Source organism: Zeus faber (assembly GCF_960531495.2).
Source record: "Zeus faber genome assembly, chromosome: 14".
Lineage (NCBI taxonomy): Eukaryota > Metazoa > Chordata > Actinopteri > Zeiformes > Zeidae > Zeus > Zeus faber.
In genome coordinates this window covers 11,935,975-11,951,420 of record NC_137200.1, presented here as the reverse complement: position 1 = coordinate 11,951,420, position 15,446 = coordinate 11,935,975, and the positions used below count along the sequence as shown (strand labels likewise).

General features: G+C 40.2%; 1 protein-coding gene across 4 annotated transcripts; it reads right to left on the bottom strand.

Annotated features, from left to right (window-relative positions):
- Window positions 1-395: 395 nt before the first annotated feature.
- tmem248 (transmembrane protein 248) lies at window positions 396-15,092 on the bottom strand (the record flags this gene model as incomplete). Of its 4 annotated transcripts, none has more annotated exons than XM_080013712.1 (7): window positions 14,795-15,092; window positions 13,262-13,420; window positions 12,591-12,879; window positions 6,887-7,037; window positions 5,563-5,746; window positions 4,037-4,180; window positions 396-2,699 (listed from the first exon to the last, which is right to left on the bottom strand). In XM_080013712.1, the coding sequence occupies exons 1-7, from the start codon at window positions 14,795-14,797 to the stop codon at window positions 2,679-2,681; spliced, it is 951 nt and encodes a 316-aa protein (XP_079869838.1). In that variant the 5' UTR covers window positions 14,798-15,092. The 4 variants fall into 4 exon arrangements, with proteins under 4 accessions (XP_079869838.1, XP_079869837.1, XP_079869840.1 ...); XM_080013711.1 differs by lacking the exon at window positions 396-2,699 and adding an exon at window positions 2,760-2,931; XM_080013714.1 differs by lacking the exons at window positions 396-2,699; window positions 13,262-13,420 and adding an exon at window positions 2,760-2,931.
- Window positions 15,093-15,446: the final 354 nt, after the last annotated feature.

The following is a 15,446-nucleotide window of genomic DNA, read 5'->3' as shown; positions in this document are numbered from 1 at the left end:
AAAAAAAAAAAAAAAAAAAAAGTTTTTTCATCCATGTAACTGCAGCTCCCGTACGACTAATCGAAAATCAAAATGAGTCGGCGTTTCCAATGGTCTTTCAGTTCTTCCCACTGCTTGAAGGCGGCACCACTCAAAGCTTTTGAAGGCTGCTTGTTAGATCCTCTTTTGGCTTTCAGCAGACCTTTCCAATGCCGCGTTAATTTACTTACGTGTGTACTGTCCAAAAGTGCTGGTTCGCTTCACTATTGAGAAACTTACCGCTCCGCCGCAGTTGATGGGAGCCAAAATTTTAATTAGACCCGAGTTGGAAAAAAAAATAAAATAAAAAAATAGCCAACCTATCGTTTAAAGTGGCGGTTTCTTTGGGGTGAGAAAAGCCGATTCCAATAGGACAATTCAATTTAAAATATCTTATTTTTAATACTTTACAACAAAAAAAAAAAAAAGCCATCACATTTCGCTTTAAGGCAAATTCAAATACAAAAAGGAGCCGCCCTTACCAAAGAGTAAGCAAATAAATCAAAGACAGAGGTACAGGTTGCAGATAAGACAATGTGTTGACTTTGTTAAGTTGTTTATAATGTTGCTGCCTTTTTAAAAAAGGTCCCTTCCCAATTCTATTGAGACATGACTCAGACACTCAACAACAACAGAAAGAAAAAAAAAGCACAGCACTTCACAGTTAACGGCAATTAAAGGAAGGACAAATGTCATGAGAGTGAGGATTTTGGAAGACTTGGCAAAACCCATTGGATCATCCAAAAATTTTAAAATAAAACCATTTGTCACCAAACTTCAATATCAGTTCAAGTTGTGGGTTCCAACTCAAGGAGAAAAGAAAACGATTTTATTTATTTTTTTTGGAATTTGTTCCTTCGAGTAAATATGTAAATGCAAAATTCACCACAAGTAAATACGTATGTTTTTTTGAAGTAAATTCGATAGGTACATTGTTAATAAGACAAACCGAAAAACAACTAAAATATTTCAATCACAACTGACGAAAAATATATTGGAAAAAAAGGTTATTTCAGACTTGAGTGTTTCTAAAGTGCGGGTTAAACCATCTCTACCGTTTAACAACTTTGTGAGTTCCAAAGATGAGCTGCATTCCAGCGTTTACAGATGACAGAATTCTTGTTGTCTTGAGGCATTTTGAAGTTATGAGGCATGAGCTGATATGTATATTTGGACCATATGATTGTCCGAGTCTGTGGCTCCATCAATTTCTCCGCCATTCGGCCTTAAAACCTTTTAAGATTTCAATTTTGGCTCGGCCCGAGCTATTTCAAAGCCGGTTCCCTTTTAGGCGTTTGCCATTACACTTTTGGAGTGTCATAAATTTTTTTATAATAAGTTGATGCCACCGTTAATTATTCCAGATTTACACAAACATTTGGCCACCCTCTGAGTTTCTGCAGGTTTTATTGTGCTCCAAATAATTGAATATATTTTTCAATAATTTTTCAATGACTGGAATCAAGGGGGTATCGCACGTTTTAATTACAGTGTCACACAAAAAAAAATTCTTTGTTACTTTCTGCAAATTAAAACAGATGTTATTTTGGAGCACCGACCGTGCTACAGAAAAAGGTTTTTTTTAAACGCACACTGAAGTCAAAAGGTGCTTAAAAACTTAAGACACGCACACACAAACACACACGATCGATCCATATTTGCTTAAAATAAAAGCAAAAGTAATTGAAATACATACCCCACAACGAGAGCTCTTTTTGATATTTACATTCCGACAAGGAGAAATGTGATCTCCACAGGATCGACGTTATGGAAGAGGAAATAAATAGAATCATCTGGAGGGGGCTCAATAAATTAAAAACAGAAAGAGGAAAGGAAAATAACTCTTATCCCCTATTTTACTATCCACTTTAGGGCAAGGCAAGTCCAAATCTTGCTCATCCAGCAGCAAATTTACACACACACACACACACACACACACACACACACACACACACACACACACACACACACACACACACACACACACACACACACACACACACACACACACACACACACACACACACACACACACACACACACAGACACAGAGGGGGGGGCTCCTCTAGATGATTTGTCAGTAAATTTAAAAGCAGGTGACTGGGGAGGAAAAAAAAGGCAGAGAAGGTTTTCAGTGTGATGACAAACCGAAGACGAGGCGCGGCGGGCGCGGCCTCGTCGGACTCGGAGGGGGCAACAAGATAACGGGGCCTCATTCATCCGTTTCTCGGAGTCGTTTACGGTAACTTTAATTTGCGGGCCGTTAAATGAGACAGAAATCTGTGGTTAACACACAGGTGAAATGCATGAAAATACTATTGTGGAGTAGGATGACAGACAGCACTAAACGTCCATCCGCTGCCACCTGGATCAATTACAAAATGTTTGCAATAGAAAAAGAAAGAGGAAAAAAAAAAAGTTAAAGATTTTGTACAGTTCCTACAAATATTTACACTGTAGATACAGGCACTTATATATCTTTGGTTGGAGAAACCCAACATTGCAGGAGAAATGCATTCAGAGCGTTAGTGTCCCTTATTTTTATTTCCAGGGTTCACGAGGCAACTTGTATGGAGTTTTTTTTGTTTTTTTTAATTATTTTCTATTTCTTCAAGTTTGTCCATGGTGCTGTTCAGTTGTGACCAAGCTCCTTGAAGCCTCTAACCCTCAGACAATGCCACCTGCAAGAGACATTGAAGGGAAAAACATTTCAGATTCCCCACCAAAAAAAGGATACCCCGGCATGCAGACAGAAATAATAATAAATCATTTAAAAATGACATTTGTTCTGAGCAACACGGTTTCAAGGTTAAAACGCTCTCACAGAACGTATTGAATATGTATTTTTTTTTATCTTTTCAGAGTGTGGGAACGGTGTGGAAGAGCTGCCTCTGGAGATCTTCCACAAATATCCTGCAGCCAATTAAAAAAAAACAAAACAAAACAAAACAAAAAAAAAGACAGCTGTGATTGGAGGTTAGTGTCAGACCCCGAGCCCCCAAAGGTGCTTTCCTCACAACGCTGCAGCTAAGCAACGTCGAAAGTTTATACAGCTGTAGTCAAATAGTCTGAATCCTGACTCGATGACTCTGATCTGCTTAGTTTCAGCTCGGGGTTTCAGGACTGATCTTTGATAATGGAGCCACATGTTTGTCATATTGTGGCCAATTCCAAATCACAGCCGTTTTCAAGAAGAGTAAAAATGTCAATGCCTTTTCGACGAGATCCGTTAATGATTTTATTTTTTTAACCTGCTTTGTATCCCACTAGGTGTCATTCCAGGAGAGTCCCATTCAATCAAATATTGCAGGCAAGTTATGCAGGTAAGTGCCATACGTTGGGAACAAGTAGGTATTATGTAGGAATAGGGCAGGTTATGAGCTAGAACTTTCTGCAAATATATATTTTAGGTCAGATGGCAAGGAACATAATAAGGGACTGTAATACATCCAACCACAGGTAACCATGACAGGTGAGTATGAAGTCAGTTGGGTTCATCTAGAACAGCGCAAACATATAAAGGTAAGTATAACGTTCAGCAGTAGGCGTGGGGTTTTATAACAACACACTTTAAATGATCTTGGGAAAAAAAAATAAGTGCATGAATAATTAAAATCTGATAATGTGCTTGTGTTGAAATTAAGACATCATAAGTTCAAATTTAAGAATAATAATGACTTTTAAAAGTGTTGAAAAGGGTTGGGGTTTTTGAGGCTAGGCAATGGAAGTCAATGGAGAGCAGAACAAAAAGACGGTATTTGTTCTCTACTTTTTTGTCCACAATTTGTTCTTACATTTACATATCTAATATTTGAATATGTACATTCACTGGTAATATCTCCGTCAACTTATAAGGATCACCACTCGCCATAGTAGTAATTAGGGCTCATATAATACCAAATAAATGAACCTTTGCTTACCAGGTAAGATGTTATCATTTACATGGATGACTGGAATATGATATTGGGCCTTGGTTTTTCGATGATTAAAATCTCCAAACTGCAGGTGTGTACTATACCTTCTCAGGGCAGAAGTCGGGGTTGGCTTGTCGTACTTTGCCTGGTCGGCCTTTGATGACAGCATAGCAGAACATGGTGATGACCATGACAAACAGGAAGTAGCTTGTGTGCATCAGGTGAAGGTTGATGAGCGAGCGGTCATCCTGGTAAGAAGAGAGGGAAGGGGCCCACGCAGAAAAACAATCGTACCCTCTTTACTATTCACAGGATTCTGTATATACCATCATTTAAGACTTTTTGAATGCTGCTTTGAGCAAAATCGAAGGACAGTTTTGGACTTCATATAAATTTTATAATTAGAATTCTGTATCGTTTGGGACCACATCTTCAGTGTACTTTTCCTGAATTAATACACGTTTGCAGATGTACCTTTATATTAGAATTTACTCTCCGAAAAAAAAAAAGATTATCTGACTTTTTCCAGTCAAGTAATTTTTATTACTGTGTGAAAAGAAATTAATAGCTTTTATTTACCTGTTTGTTATTGTTGTTTTTCAAACTGTTTAAATTAATTTTACTTGGCTGGCATGAATCACCTGAGCAGGTATTAAAAAGCCCAACAAGCTGTTGTCATCATTTATTTGACTGTTTTGTTGATGACAGTGGGAAAAGCTGTCTCGGGCAGCACTCTCAAAGCCGTCGTCAGTGACCATATGGAAACCGAAACCAGCAAATGGTTGTATTCTAAATGGTCTCTTTGCTCATTTAACGAATAAGGGGTCACTTGGGTCTGAATGGTACTTAAAACTGAAACGACTGGAGAACACATTCAGAACAGCGGTGGGTTTTTGCATCTTTTCCAATGAAAGATGCAAATACAATGCTTTCAGTTTAGTGTCACATTGCAGCAAAAAATAAAAATCAAATCAAATCATCTCTTTTATTGAAAAATAAAATATTAGATTTACGACAGTAAAATAAAACTCCAACAGCCTACTATTCTATCTTTGGAAAATAAATAATAAACATGCTCCACTGAATTATTCATTAGGGATTTCTTCCTGTGATAGCCACGTCTCAGGGTTTTGAACAATGACCTCCTATCATTTGGTCTCATTAGGAAAGTCCTCAGTCAATATCCAAGATCCAGGTTAGGGACAAGTTTTTTGTTGGCACTATACCACAACTGACTAATAATGATTAATGATTAATACTTATGGCACTCACAATATACACTATAAAAAACAGAGTCAACATGTTGGCCATTTTTTTGGTCAAAGGAAAGCAGTTAAAGCCCAGATACTTTAATTTGTCTACATATAACCAGTTGGTTTAAGTGAAATACATTTATATTGCGTGGCTGACAAATAATAAATGTGACATGCCTAGTTCTCATGGGTAGTTTTTATCTGAATAATTAACACAATATCTTAGTAAATCTAGAGGTTGGACGGAGTGATTTTAGAGTTGAGGCATAAACGCTAAAATAAGCCGTCCTCCCACTTACGTATAATATACGTATGTGGGAGGACGGCTTATTTTAACTTTAGTGCCTCAACTCTTTCGGGTAAAGGCGAGGACTTACATCGGGGACGATGACCGTCAGTTTGGGGTTGAGCGCGTGGTACAGCTTGCCAATAGCTCCTTTGTAACACCAGAAAGGGTTGTAGTCCTGGCTGTACTTGGTGTCCGAATCGCGCGCCGTGGTGAACAACTTGTACCAGGATGTGGCGTTGGTGTACGTCTCCGGCACGCAGTGTGGAGGCTGCCTGCACGGTCCAATTGATACACAAATGACGTTGTGGTGATGGGGGAGGGTGAATATAACTGATGTGGAGTTGTTCTTGTTCTTTTTTTTTTTAATTACCTCTGACTAATTACTACCTCTTTGTTTATATTATTATGCATAATTTTATTTTATTTTTTTAGTTCAATTTCGATCAGTTGGTTTTGTCTGTTTTTATTTCATGGATATTTGTTTGTTAATACATTTTAGTGTTTCATTGAATCTTACATTACGGGTTCTTTATTTGTCTCTTATAGGTCACTTATCGCCATTGCCACATTTTTACAACAGTTTCAAATTTGGAAGAGGTGGCCTTTAAAGGGGATAATGGATGACACTTTGAGATAAATCATGGTATCATAAGAGGACTTTTAAACTTGGACAATCTGAGTATGAAGAGAAAATGTCTCCTGTTGCTACACAAAGGGTAAAATTTGAACCTGAACCTTTTTGTGAAAACAGTAGGGTGGTGGACTTTGCTGTGAACCACACTGCAGAAAATGAGACCCTTGAAACTTCTGGAACAAAGAAGCCCTTTGTGCAACATAATACCGGTGTGGAGAAAGTGTTAAATTTAGCAAGAATGTTTGGCTAGCTTTTACAAGATGCAAAGCTCTGAGTGGCAAAAGGACAGAAGTTGGATTCCAAATGTATTTATTTTTAAACCCGGTTTTGTTAAAAGCGGTGGAAAATGACACATTGCAACATCTGACAAAGTAAAAAAGAAATCTCCTATAGCAGCTGTTGTGTCAATAAAAACACAAATCAGATATTCTGAGCTACATTCTAAAGCCAACCTACTCAACAGGCATTCGTGGGCCTTCATTTTATGGCCCTGACATATCTGGTTATGTCTAATTATTATTTTTAGTCACCACAAATTGTGTGAAAATTAGACAGTGCATCTTTAACTGACTAAGGAAAGCTATTGATAACATTTATTGTGGGAGCTCATCTATCAGAGTCCATCTGAAGATGGTGACAAAGAAAATGAAAGTAGGTTGTGGACATTTGCATCTGTTGCAGCTTAAAAGTCGCCCTCTTGCCATCTGTGGACCAGTATCTCTTCTCTAAAGGGAAGGAAGAAAATGGTGGTGTGCGCCAGAGACGCGATCCAACTCACACTGTGACAGGGAAGGTATTGCTCGCTGCTGTGATGGTCATGCAAGTGCTGAACACCACCTGCTCACAGTGGCCATGGAGCACACAGTCATCAGAATTCCAGGACACAGGCAGAGTGAAGGTGATGTTCATTTCCTCGTGAGCTTCCCGGCCTATGCAGGAAAAAAACAAAAAAAACACACATTACAAAACGCATATGTAGATTCAGGGACCTTAACTCTAGAATACATATCATGGGGCAAAAGCATCACCCGGATGATAGTTTTCTGACAATTTTCTCTTTAATCACTTTCATCATCCCAAATTCCTTAATTTCAGTGTTTGAGGATGTAAATGCATTTAGTTTTAAATATAAAACAACTAAACAATATGCAAACATAAATAAATACAAAACAAATCTTAAGATGGGTCAGTTTTGAACCAACATATGCATTCCTGGGGGTTGAAAAGTTGCCCATACATATTAGGGTTGATCTTTTAATGGGCATTTTGAAATGCGAGTAAATGATCCATTCTGGAACATGGAAGCTACAGTTCATTCCAAAACTGCAAAAATGTCTCATCTGAGGGGCTACTCAAATGTCCTGCTGGGTTATGAAACCGTTTTAAGGTAGTCAAAGGTAACAATGTGAACACAGGTGCATTTGCATGAGACGGAATTCGCCGTTGAAAAACCAGATGGACAAGTCATTTGTGGGAATTGCTTGTGTCGATATGGCAGCGTGGTCACAGGTTTTGGCAGGTGAGAAGAAAAAAAATCCGACACGACCGGCCAGTCAGACATCCCGGCTCCTGCCGTTGGAGCGCAGCAGGTAGACTGAAAGGAGGAGCCGCACGCTGTTGGAGATGTCGTTATGTAATTATTTTGGCCCTAAATGTTTTTATTTTTTTTAATAAAACAAACAAAAAAAAAAACAACCACTCTTGGCTGTATTTTTTTTAACCAACATATTCAATTTTAAAACAGCGATCAAACGCAGGCCCCTCACGTCAGACAAAACAATTTGAGTGGGAGCCGTTTCTTTTGACAATGAATGCTGGCCCACGTGAAATTTAAATTAACCTGCTGGGAAATGGCAGGGAGAAACAGGGTTGTGCGTCAACAGCAATGTGATGACGCATCAATTTCCAATGGGGACTTCTGCTTAGAGAACCAGTAGTCCATGCGACAGGAAATCATATCACCAAAGCTCCCACTAGTGGTTCTCAGATGCTTGAGGAAAAGCTGGAGAAATCCTGTTAACCAAGGGCATAAACTCATCAAGGCCTTGAATTAACAATTGGCTAATGTGTATATTTACGTTTGTCCCAACGACTCATATCTGGGTCAACTACCGCTGATAGGAAATTAACAAAAGGAGAACTGGTTTAATTAGAGGAGAAAAAAAAACAAAAAACAAAACAAAAAAAAAATGAAGTGAAAAAAAAACAAAAAACCATGGTATCAGTCCTTACCTCAGAAAAAAAAAAAAAACCCTTGTATATGGTTATTACATTAATATGTAATGAAAGACTATATAAACTTAAAATAAAATTAATTTTATTGTTTTCCCAGCTTGTCCAAATGCTGAAAAACATCTATACATGTTTGATCATGATGACTTCCATCAAGATATTACTGATGAGGTTTCTACATTCTCCATTGGATTTAATTGGGGAAACCAGTCTGGGGTCTGTGGTACATGTGGTGCCCCAAAAAAGGACGACAGGCACAGACCAGTCAGTGAAGAAACACTTTGAGACTCCCAACCAAATCACAGAAGTGACTCTGAATTTACTATTATCTTGAGTTCAGAAGCCATTCAACCGGCGGTGCCATATTTTCCCTCCACGATGACAGACTGACATCAAAAAAGGATAATATTGTATAAAAATTCTATACTGACTTCCATGAAGTGAGTCAGGATATCGTTCAATACTCTAATATAGGAATAAGGGATGACTTGTATTGCAAGTGCTCAGTCCCACTTGAACAGAGAATCAATTAACTTGGGAGTTCTATTAGTAGAAGCAATTAAGACAAGCCCCTGGCGGTACATTTCAATAACATTTTACATGTAACATTAACAGGCGCCATGCTACTGAAAAAGTGAGCGATCTCAGACAGAGGCAGCGATATCGGTACCATAACTTGTCCGCTCTAATGGCTGTGGTCTAAAGTAAAGGTGTTTGGTACATCCGTTGCCACATTTATTTGCGGCACTGAAACCAAAGTTTGACATTTACATGACGACAGAAATAAACAATTTCCTATGGTTAAAACATAGGAACAAAGATTTGGATTTGAGAGGGAAAAAGTCATAGCTCTACTGTACCAAGCAGCGACAAACTACCAAAACCATTGGTATTTGCCATTACAGTTTCATATGGTTAAAGAATAAAAGTTACAACTTCTGCAAATCCACAGCACTCCATAATACAAATCAATACTCTACTGTTTAATGGTTGATTTTCCCCTGATCCTCTCCAACAGAGGCCACTATCATGTAGTATTGTTACCTGTGGCAGAAGAATGGCTCAGGCCTCGGCTGCATATGGAGCATGTGGGTATAAGTAATCCAGCTAAGTATCAGCAGGCATGTAAAGGCTGGGAGGTTACGTTTCTCTCTTTTAATGTGAGGCCGGGTCCAGGAGCACTCAACTCCCAGAGGGACCAGACCTCAACAGGGCACCCAGCAGTTCTTTGTTAGGGGAGTGGGTGCTTTGTTCTGGGTTCAGCTGGTAAGTGCTATTCAGGTAATTTGAGTTACTCTTGTGAGCTGGAATGGCATAATGACTGCCATTGTCGGAAACAAAAGGTTGACATAATTGTACTATGATTAAAAAAACCGAATGACAAAAATATTCATATTTATAATTCTGCACAATACAATTAGCTCGCTCCGAGGCCTGGCGAGATTTCCTCAGAGCAACAACATGATTAAACTTTGGCCAGTGTTTCCTTGACGAAGCAGGATAAAGGTAAGAGGAATTTACAATCCAGTTTGTTTCAAAGAGCACGGCTTTTCCTTAGTTCCAAACTATTTTCCCTCTGAATTATACACCGTGTGCCCGATGCCTTTTGTTGAAACAATTCGAATAAAATTGCAGAGTCTTGTCAGTGTCATCTTCTTTTCCATTTCCCTATGCAAGCAGCACACCTGCAATTATCCACAAGAATTTGTGAATTTCATTAGGAAGTCTTAAGGGTATAGATGAAAGACTCCGATCTGATGATTAATATAATCTGCCTTAAGGCATGATTGAGACACAAAAAAAAATAACACATTGCCAATTTGTGTGGAGAAAGAGAAGGGTGGCAGGGTTTTGCGTGGGAGTTAGGATATGTTTGGCATTTTTCAACTGAGGGCTTATTTAAATGTTAGTTCCCATCATTTATAACTTACGTCACTGAGCGCATTACTGTTGAGAAACTTACCACTTTTCTGCAGCTTCACTGTGATTAAATGCAGTACAACGAGGCAAAACTGCATTGAAATATAACAAACTAATCCATTAAACTGAGAACACCTCCAGGACCAACCAAAACAACAAAATAATCCCCCCCCCCCCTTCTTACTTTGAACGGAAGAAAATTACAATGTTGCTGTCATAATTTATTTAAATTCAATTTTCACCTTTAGCCACCAATTCTCACACATTAGCTCCAGGAGACATGGGGGACTGTCGAGGAAAAATACACACCAGAGATCTCAGAGGATAGTGACTCTTATTTCAACCCTCAACCCCTCTTACTGTTGGGCCTTGCCCATTTGAAAGACAGAGGGCAATGTGCTGGGAGACAGCCAGAAATACACAATGCCGCCACTGTTGGCTCATAATGGCCCGCCAAAGACACCATGCGAAGAGGTAACTCAAATCCATTAATAAAAGGACACACTCCTTGCAGCGACTTCTTTTTGTTCAAACAATCAAACACAGAACACAGGGCTTGTGGATTTTCACACTTGAGAGAAATCTATGACTGGATGAATCCATATACATTAACTATGACACTATATAATTTGTTGGTCTGTCAAGTTGGTCTTTCAAGTTCAAAGACTATGTAAATAACATAGCCACAGTTGCTAAAGCACACCGTTTATCCATGCTTGTTTCCACACATTTCCTGATATTATAAAACATTTCTCCAGGATCCTTCCTCAAATTTCCCATAGCCTCAGTTTCAATGCAGCATCTGTGCTACAGCAGCGCTATTTCAGTATGGTGTAAATGTGTGTATATACAGCAAGCCACCTGTGTTTGTTGCTGCAGCAGTAATGATTGACAGGGAGCCATAAATCAGCTATCAATTTCAAAATTTCTACACTCAATTCAATTTATTTGTCTGTCTCTAAATGTACAATGAACTGGTCGATGGCCCAATTCTAAACTTAAGAATCGTTTGACTGAAGCTTTGCTGCTAATTCTACATTAGTATAAACTAAGCTACTGTGGAACGTCCGCTCCCGCTCTGACTCTGTCTCGCCACACACACCCCTGCACCAGATCATGCGCGCACATTCTCTCTCGCGAAGCTATGAACCGCCCACAGTAAAAACAAATAACTGACGATTAACAATACTCCAATGCATCCAGGGTCATTACAATATTATATTACTATATCAGAATCACAATATATTAGATATTATATCTAAATGCCATAAAGTAACACAAATACTTTCCCTGGTCTACTTTCCCTGATTCCCTGGTCTTTTATGAAATATATCTATTTGAAAGTAAGCAATGCCACTTCTATAGAATTGGCTTATTTTTAATGGAAAATTAATCTCTATATTAAACAAAATGTTAAGAACTGTATCAGATTGCATCGTATCACACCGAATTGTTCCGTATAAAAATATATTGTCCGTGAATCGTATCGTAGCCCATGTATTTAGATATGTACCAGATCGTCTTATAAGGGAGAGATGCACACCCCTCGAAATCAGGGAAACAACTTGAAAGGAATTTCCTTAATAGTTATTAACCTTAAACAATTGTCGATAAATTGATAACAAAAAAGCTAATGACGTCACCAGGGGATGGCGCCATGGCACGGGGGACCTACACGACGGCGCGTACTTGCACACCTCCGAGATTTTGTGACTTTCCACGAGGTGCATTTCTCCTCATTTCATTTCAAAACAGAGAAGTTCAAGGCAAGACTCGCTGAGGTCGTTTGCGCATACAGGTATATTCACGACTCGTCTTTGAGCGACTTGAGGGTTAGTTGTTGAGCAACAATAAAGAGATAGTTTCCTCCTTGGCATCAAGAAGCTTCCATTTTGTACGCGCAGGCATGTTTATCGTTTGCCGTTCTTCCGGGACTGGCACAAAAGCTGGCACATCCTCCGTTACTGCAACGGCGAATGTGCCAGCTTTTTAAATGCCCTGTGCTCTCTGCGTCGGCGGAGAACTCCCGTTGATACAATAACAAAGAGACTCCAGATTGTTTAGTTAATTGTTTCTTTGAAATCGTATTGATTCAATTCTTATTAGCAATGAATTGATAGATGATTAATTCACAAAGGAAACACTGTTCAAAAGCTCTGTTTTCTTCCTTTTTCTTGTTTAGAATTTCTACAGGTCGAGACGAAGCCAGTCATATTCAAAAACTGTTGCAGGATTATAAGGATCCTCTGTGTGCTATTAAATGCAGGCACATAAACTGGACAACTTCGCTGAATTTTGGAGACCACATAAGGTATAACGGGACAACCTACCGGTCAGGCCCACCTGCTGCCCCAGCACTGTGGCATACAGGTGGGTGATGTTGCGGGAGTAGCCCCCGAAAGGGCGCTGGGGGTCCAGCGTGAGGGTGATGGGCACCGAGACATTGATGGGACCCGAGTCTTCCAGCAGGAGGGAGGCCTGGGTGCTGGAGCGGGCCTGGCCACTGGTGACCGCTGTGCTCTCCGGCGTGGTGGACTCGTTCAGGCCGTGCTTGAGCGTCTCATTCTCCGACACGCAGAGGTCCAGCTCATTGAAACGGAGCAAAAAGATGTTCCAGTCCTGGGGGGGGGTGGGTGTACAGGGTTTGACACAGAAGGGAAAAGTATGCATTGTAATGATCAAATTCACGATGCTACTTTGCTTGTTCACTTTGTCAAATAAGTCATGAGTTCTTGGTAATATCACTGAACTTTAATTTCTCAAAATATCTTTCTCAAAAGTTGTAACAAATGTTTTAATTACAGTTTTTATATGACATAACTCCGAGTGACAGAAAACAGAATGGAAAACAATACAAATATGTGTAAAATCATTCCGTGTAGTAGGGCAAGCCTCAAAAGTCAAATTCGTTTGAGAAAGTGTGGTAAAGATGCCCCTTTAACTTTCCCTCCTCAACCAAGACTTGTGGGATTTCCCAACAAAAGCTGGCATCAGTCCTTACCTCAGTCAACTCCGGAGACTTGATCTCCTTAATCTTAAAGAAGTAACCGATGGTCAGGAAGGCAATGGCCACGGCACTGACGCTGACCATAAAAATGACCAGCGGGGGGCGATTGTTGATGTAGCTCCTGAGGTTCTCTATAGGATTCAACAGGTACACCTGCGCATGGACAGACATCCAGTTTGCCAAGTTCACACGGATCCTGTTTCACTTAATGAAACCAATAGTGAACAACCAACCACTTATCCCTTTAATTAAGTTGAATGTTAAAAAAAAGTAATGTACGTGCAACAAAGATTTACTTCACTGAGGCATAAAATTCTGAAAGAGAATAAGAGGAAGCTCACGGATTGCAACACAACTTTGTGGCACTGTTGACAAAATGCCGTGCACTGTATGGTATCTTGGAGTTCATCTGACAGTTGAAACAGTACCCACAACATGTAACAAATTCAAATTCAGTTTCCTTTCCCCTGACGACTGTAAATCCACACAGTTGAAAGTGCCAAGGGGCAAAAAGGTGGCTCACTGCAAGATGAGTTTAGTTGTGTTTTGACTTATTAAATACCCTGTGCTCTTTTGAATGGTACACAGTTTGTAATCCGAATTAAACAAAACAAGAAAATATAATTTTGACAGACATTTTTTTTTAAAGTGATACGTGATTGTGATGTTATAGTTTTGGTGCACTGTATCCATTCCTCCACTTATACATTATACTGAAGCATTGGATTAAATTGTCAGAGACAATCTTTTGATGGAATTATCTTTTAACTAAAACGTGGCTTTGCTTGTTAATACATTATCCACTGACTGGTATAAACTATGACATTTGTTAGAACAATACCGACTGAACGTAAAACCAGAGGGTGAAACAAGCATCCAATGAGTAATGACCTGATTACCTGACCTGATTATTACATTTCACTGCATATATGTATGAAAGTATGTATATGTGACGAATAAACCTCTTAAATCTCGAATCTGATGAGATGCAGTGAAGAGCTTCAGAAGGAGCTTCCGAGTGGAAGCTTATTTTACAGAACAAGCTTATTCCATGTTTACAGTTGTATTAACTAATGAATGAACGCCTATCTGGTGCTCCTCTGGCAATAGGAGATGGGCGAGACGGAAGAACAAATGCAAAATGAAGATCAACTGAAGCGAATTGCATTAAATGCATTGACATTTAAACTAGTTATCGCCAAACAGGATACGACAACACTACTAGTCAAGGAATTCAGCAAATACGCCATCTTCTCACAGTTCATACAGCAATTATAATAAATGATCACGGTAGTTTAATGATGAATCGCTCATTAGCAGCTTACTAGTTGATGGGGTATTTCAGTATGAAATAAAACATGTTTATGAAACTTAGTCGCACTCAGTGTGGGCCTCAGCTGTTCCACTGCGCGTCTGACAACTGGTAGCCGCCAGCTCGCTATCCAAACTGGGCTAGCGTTATACATTCTGGTCGCTCCCGGACTCGCCCCCACTCAGACACACACACACAGGAGAACACGGACTCACCATTTTTTCTGTGTGGAAACGACGGGCGCTAGCTCGCAGGGGCGTGACGGACAACAAGGTGTTGTTAGCTAGCTAGCTAGCCAGCTGGCTAGCAGTCGGCGTCGCTGCTAAGCTAGCCGCGGTTTACTTCCCTCTGACGAGACGCTGCTGCAGTCCGTCCTCAGCGGGGGCACCCAGGCTTTCGGCGTCAAAAAGCACGGCGCTCCTTCCCATCGTTTAGGTATCCTTCCGCGATGTGCTATAATATCGTAGGAAAGCTGCGGACCCACCGCCCGCCCTCTCCGCACGGACTGACGGGAAACTGCGCTGCAGCGCCGCCCACTGTGTGCCCACGGTGACGCGCTCTTCTTCCTCGTTGGTGTTCGCCGGCGGTTGGCAAACCAGCTCGGAGGCGCATTACCGCCGCCCACTGGACGTTTCCCCAGCGGCTCCCCCGTCCGCCCGTTTTGCGAAATCAATTTATTTGGAAAAACTCAACAGTGTCGCAGTATTTCTTGCCCGCTCCTTTCTCCAAGAGACCTGCCACAAAAAAGGCCCGGTGTTTTGCCTTCCTTAGTGACTGAAAAGAGGTGATTTCTCTCAACACTGTTGGATTCCCTACAATGGAGCAGCACATGTTCCACTGTTTGTGGTTGGTTATGGGGTGTCTGGT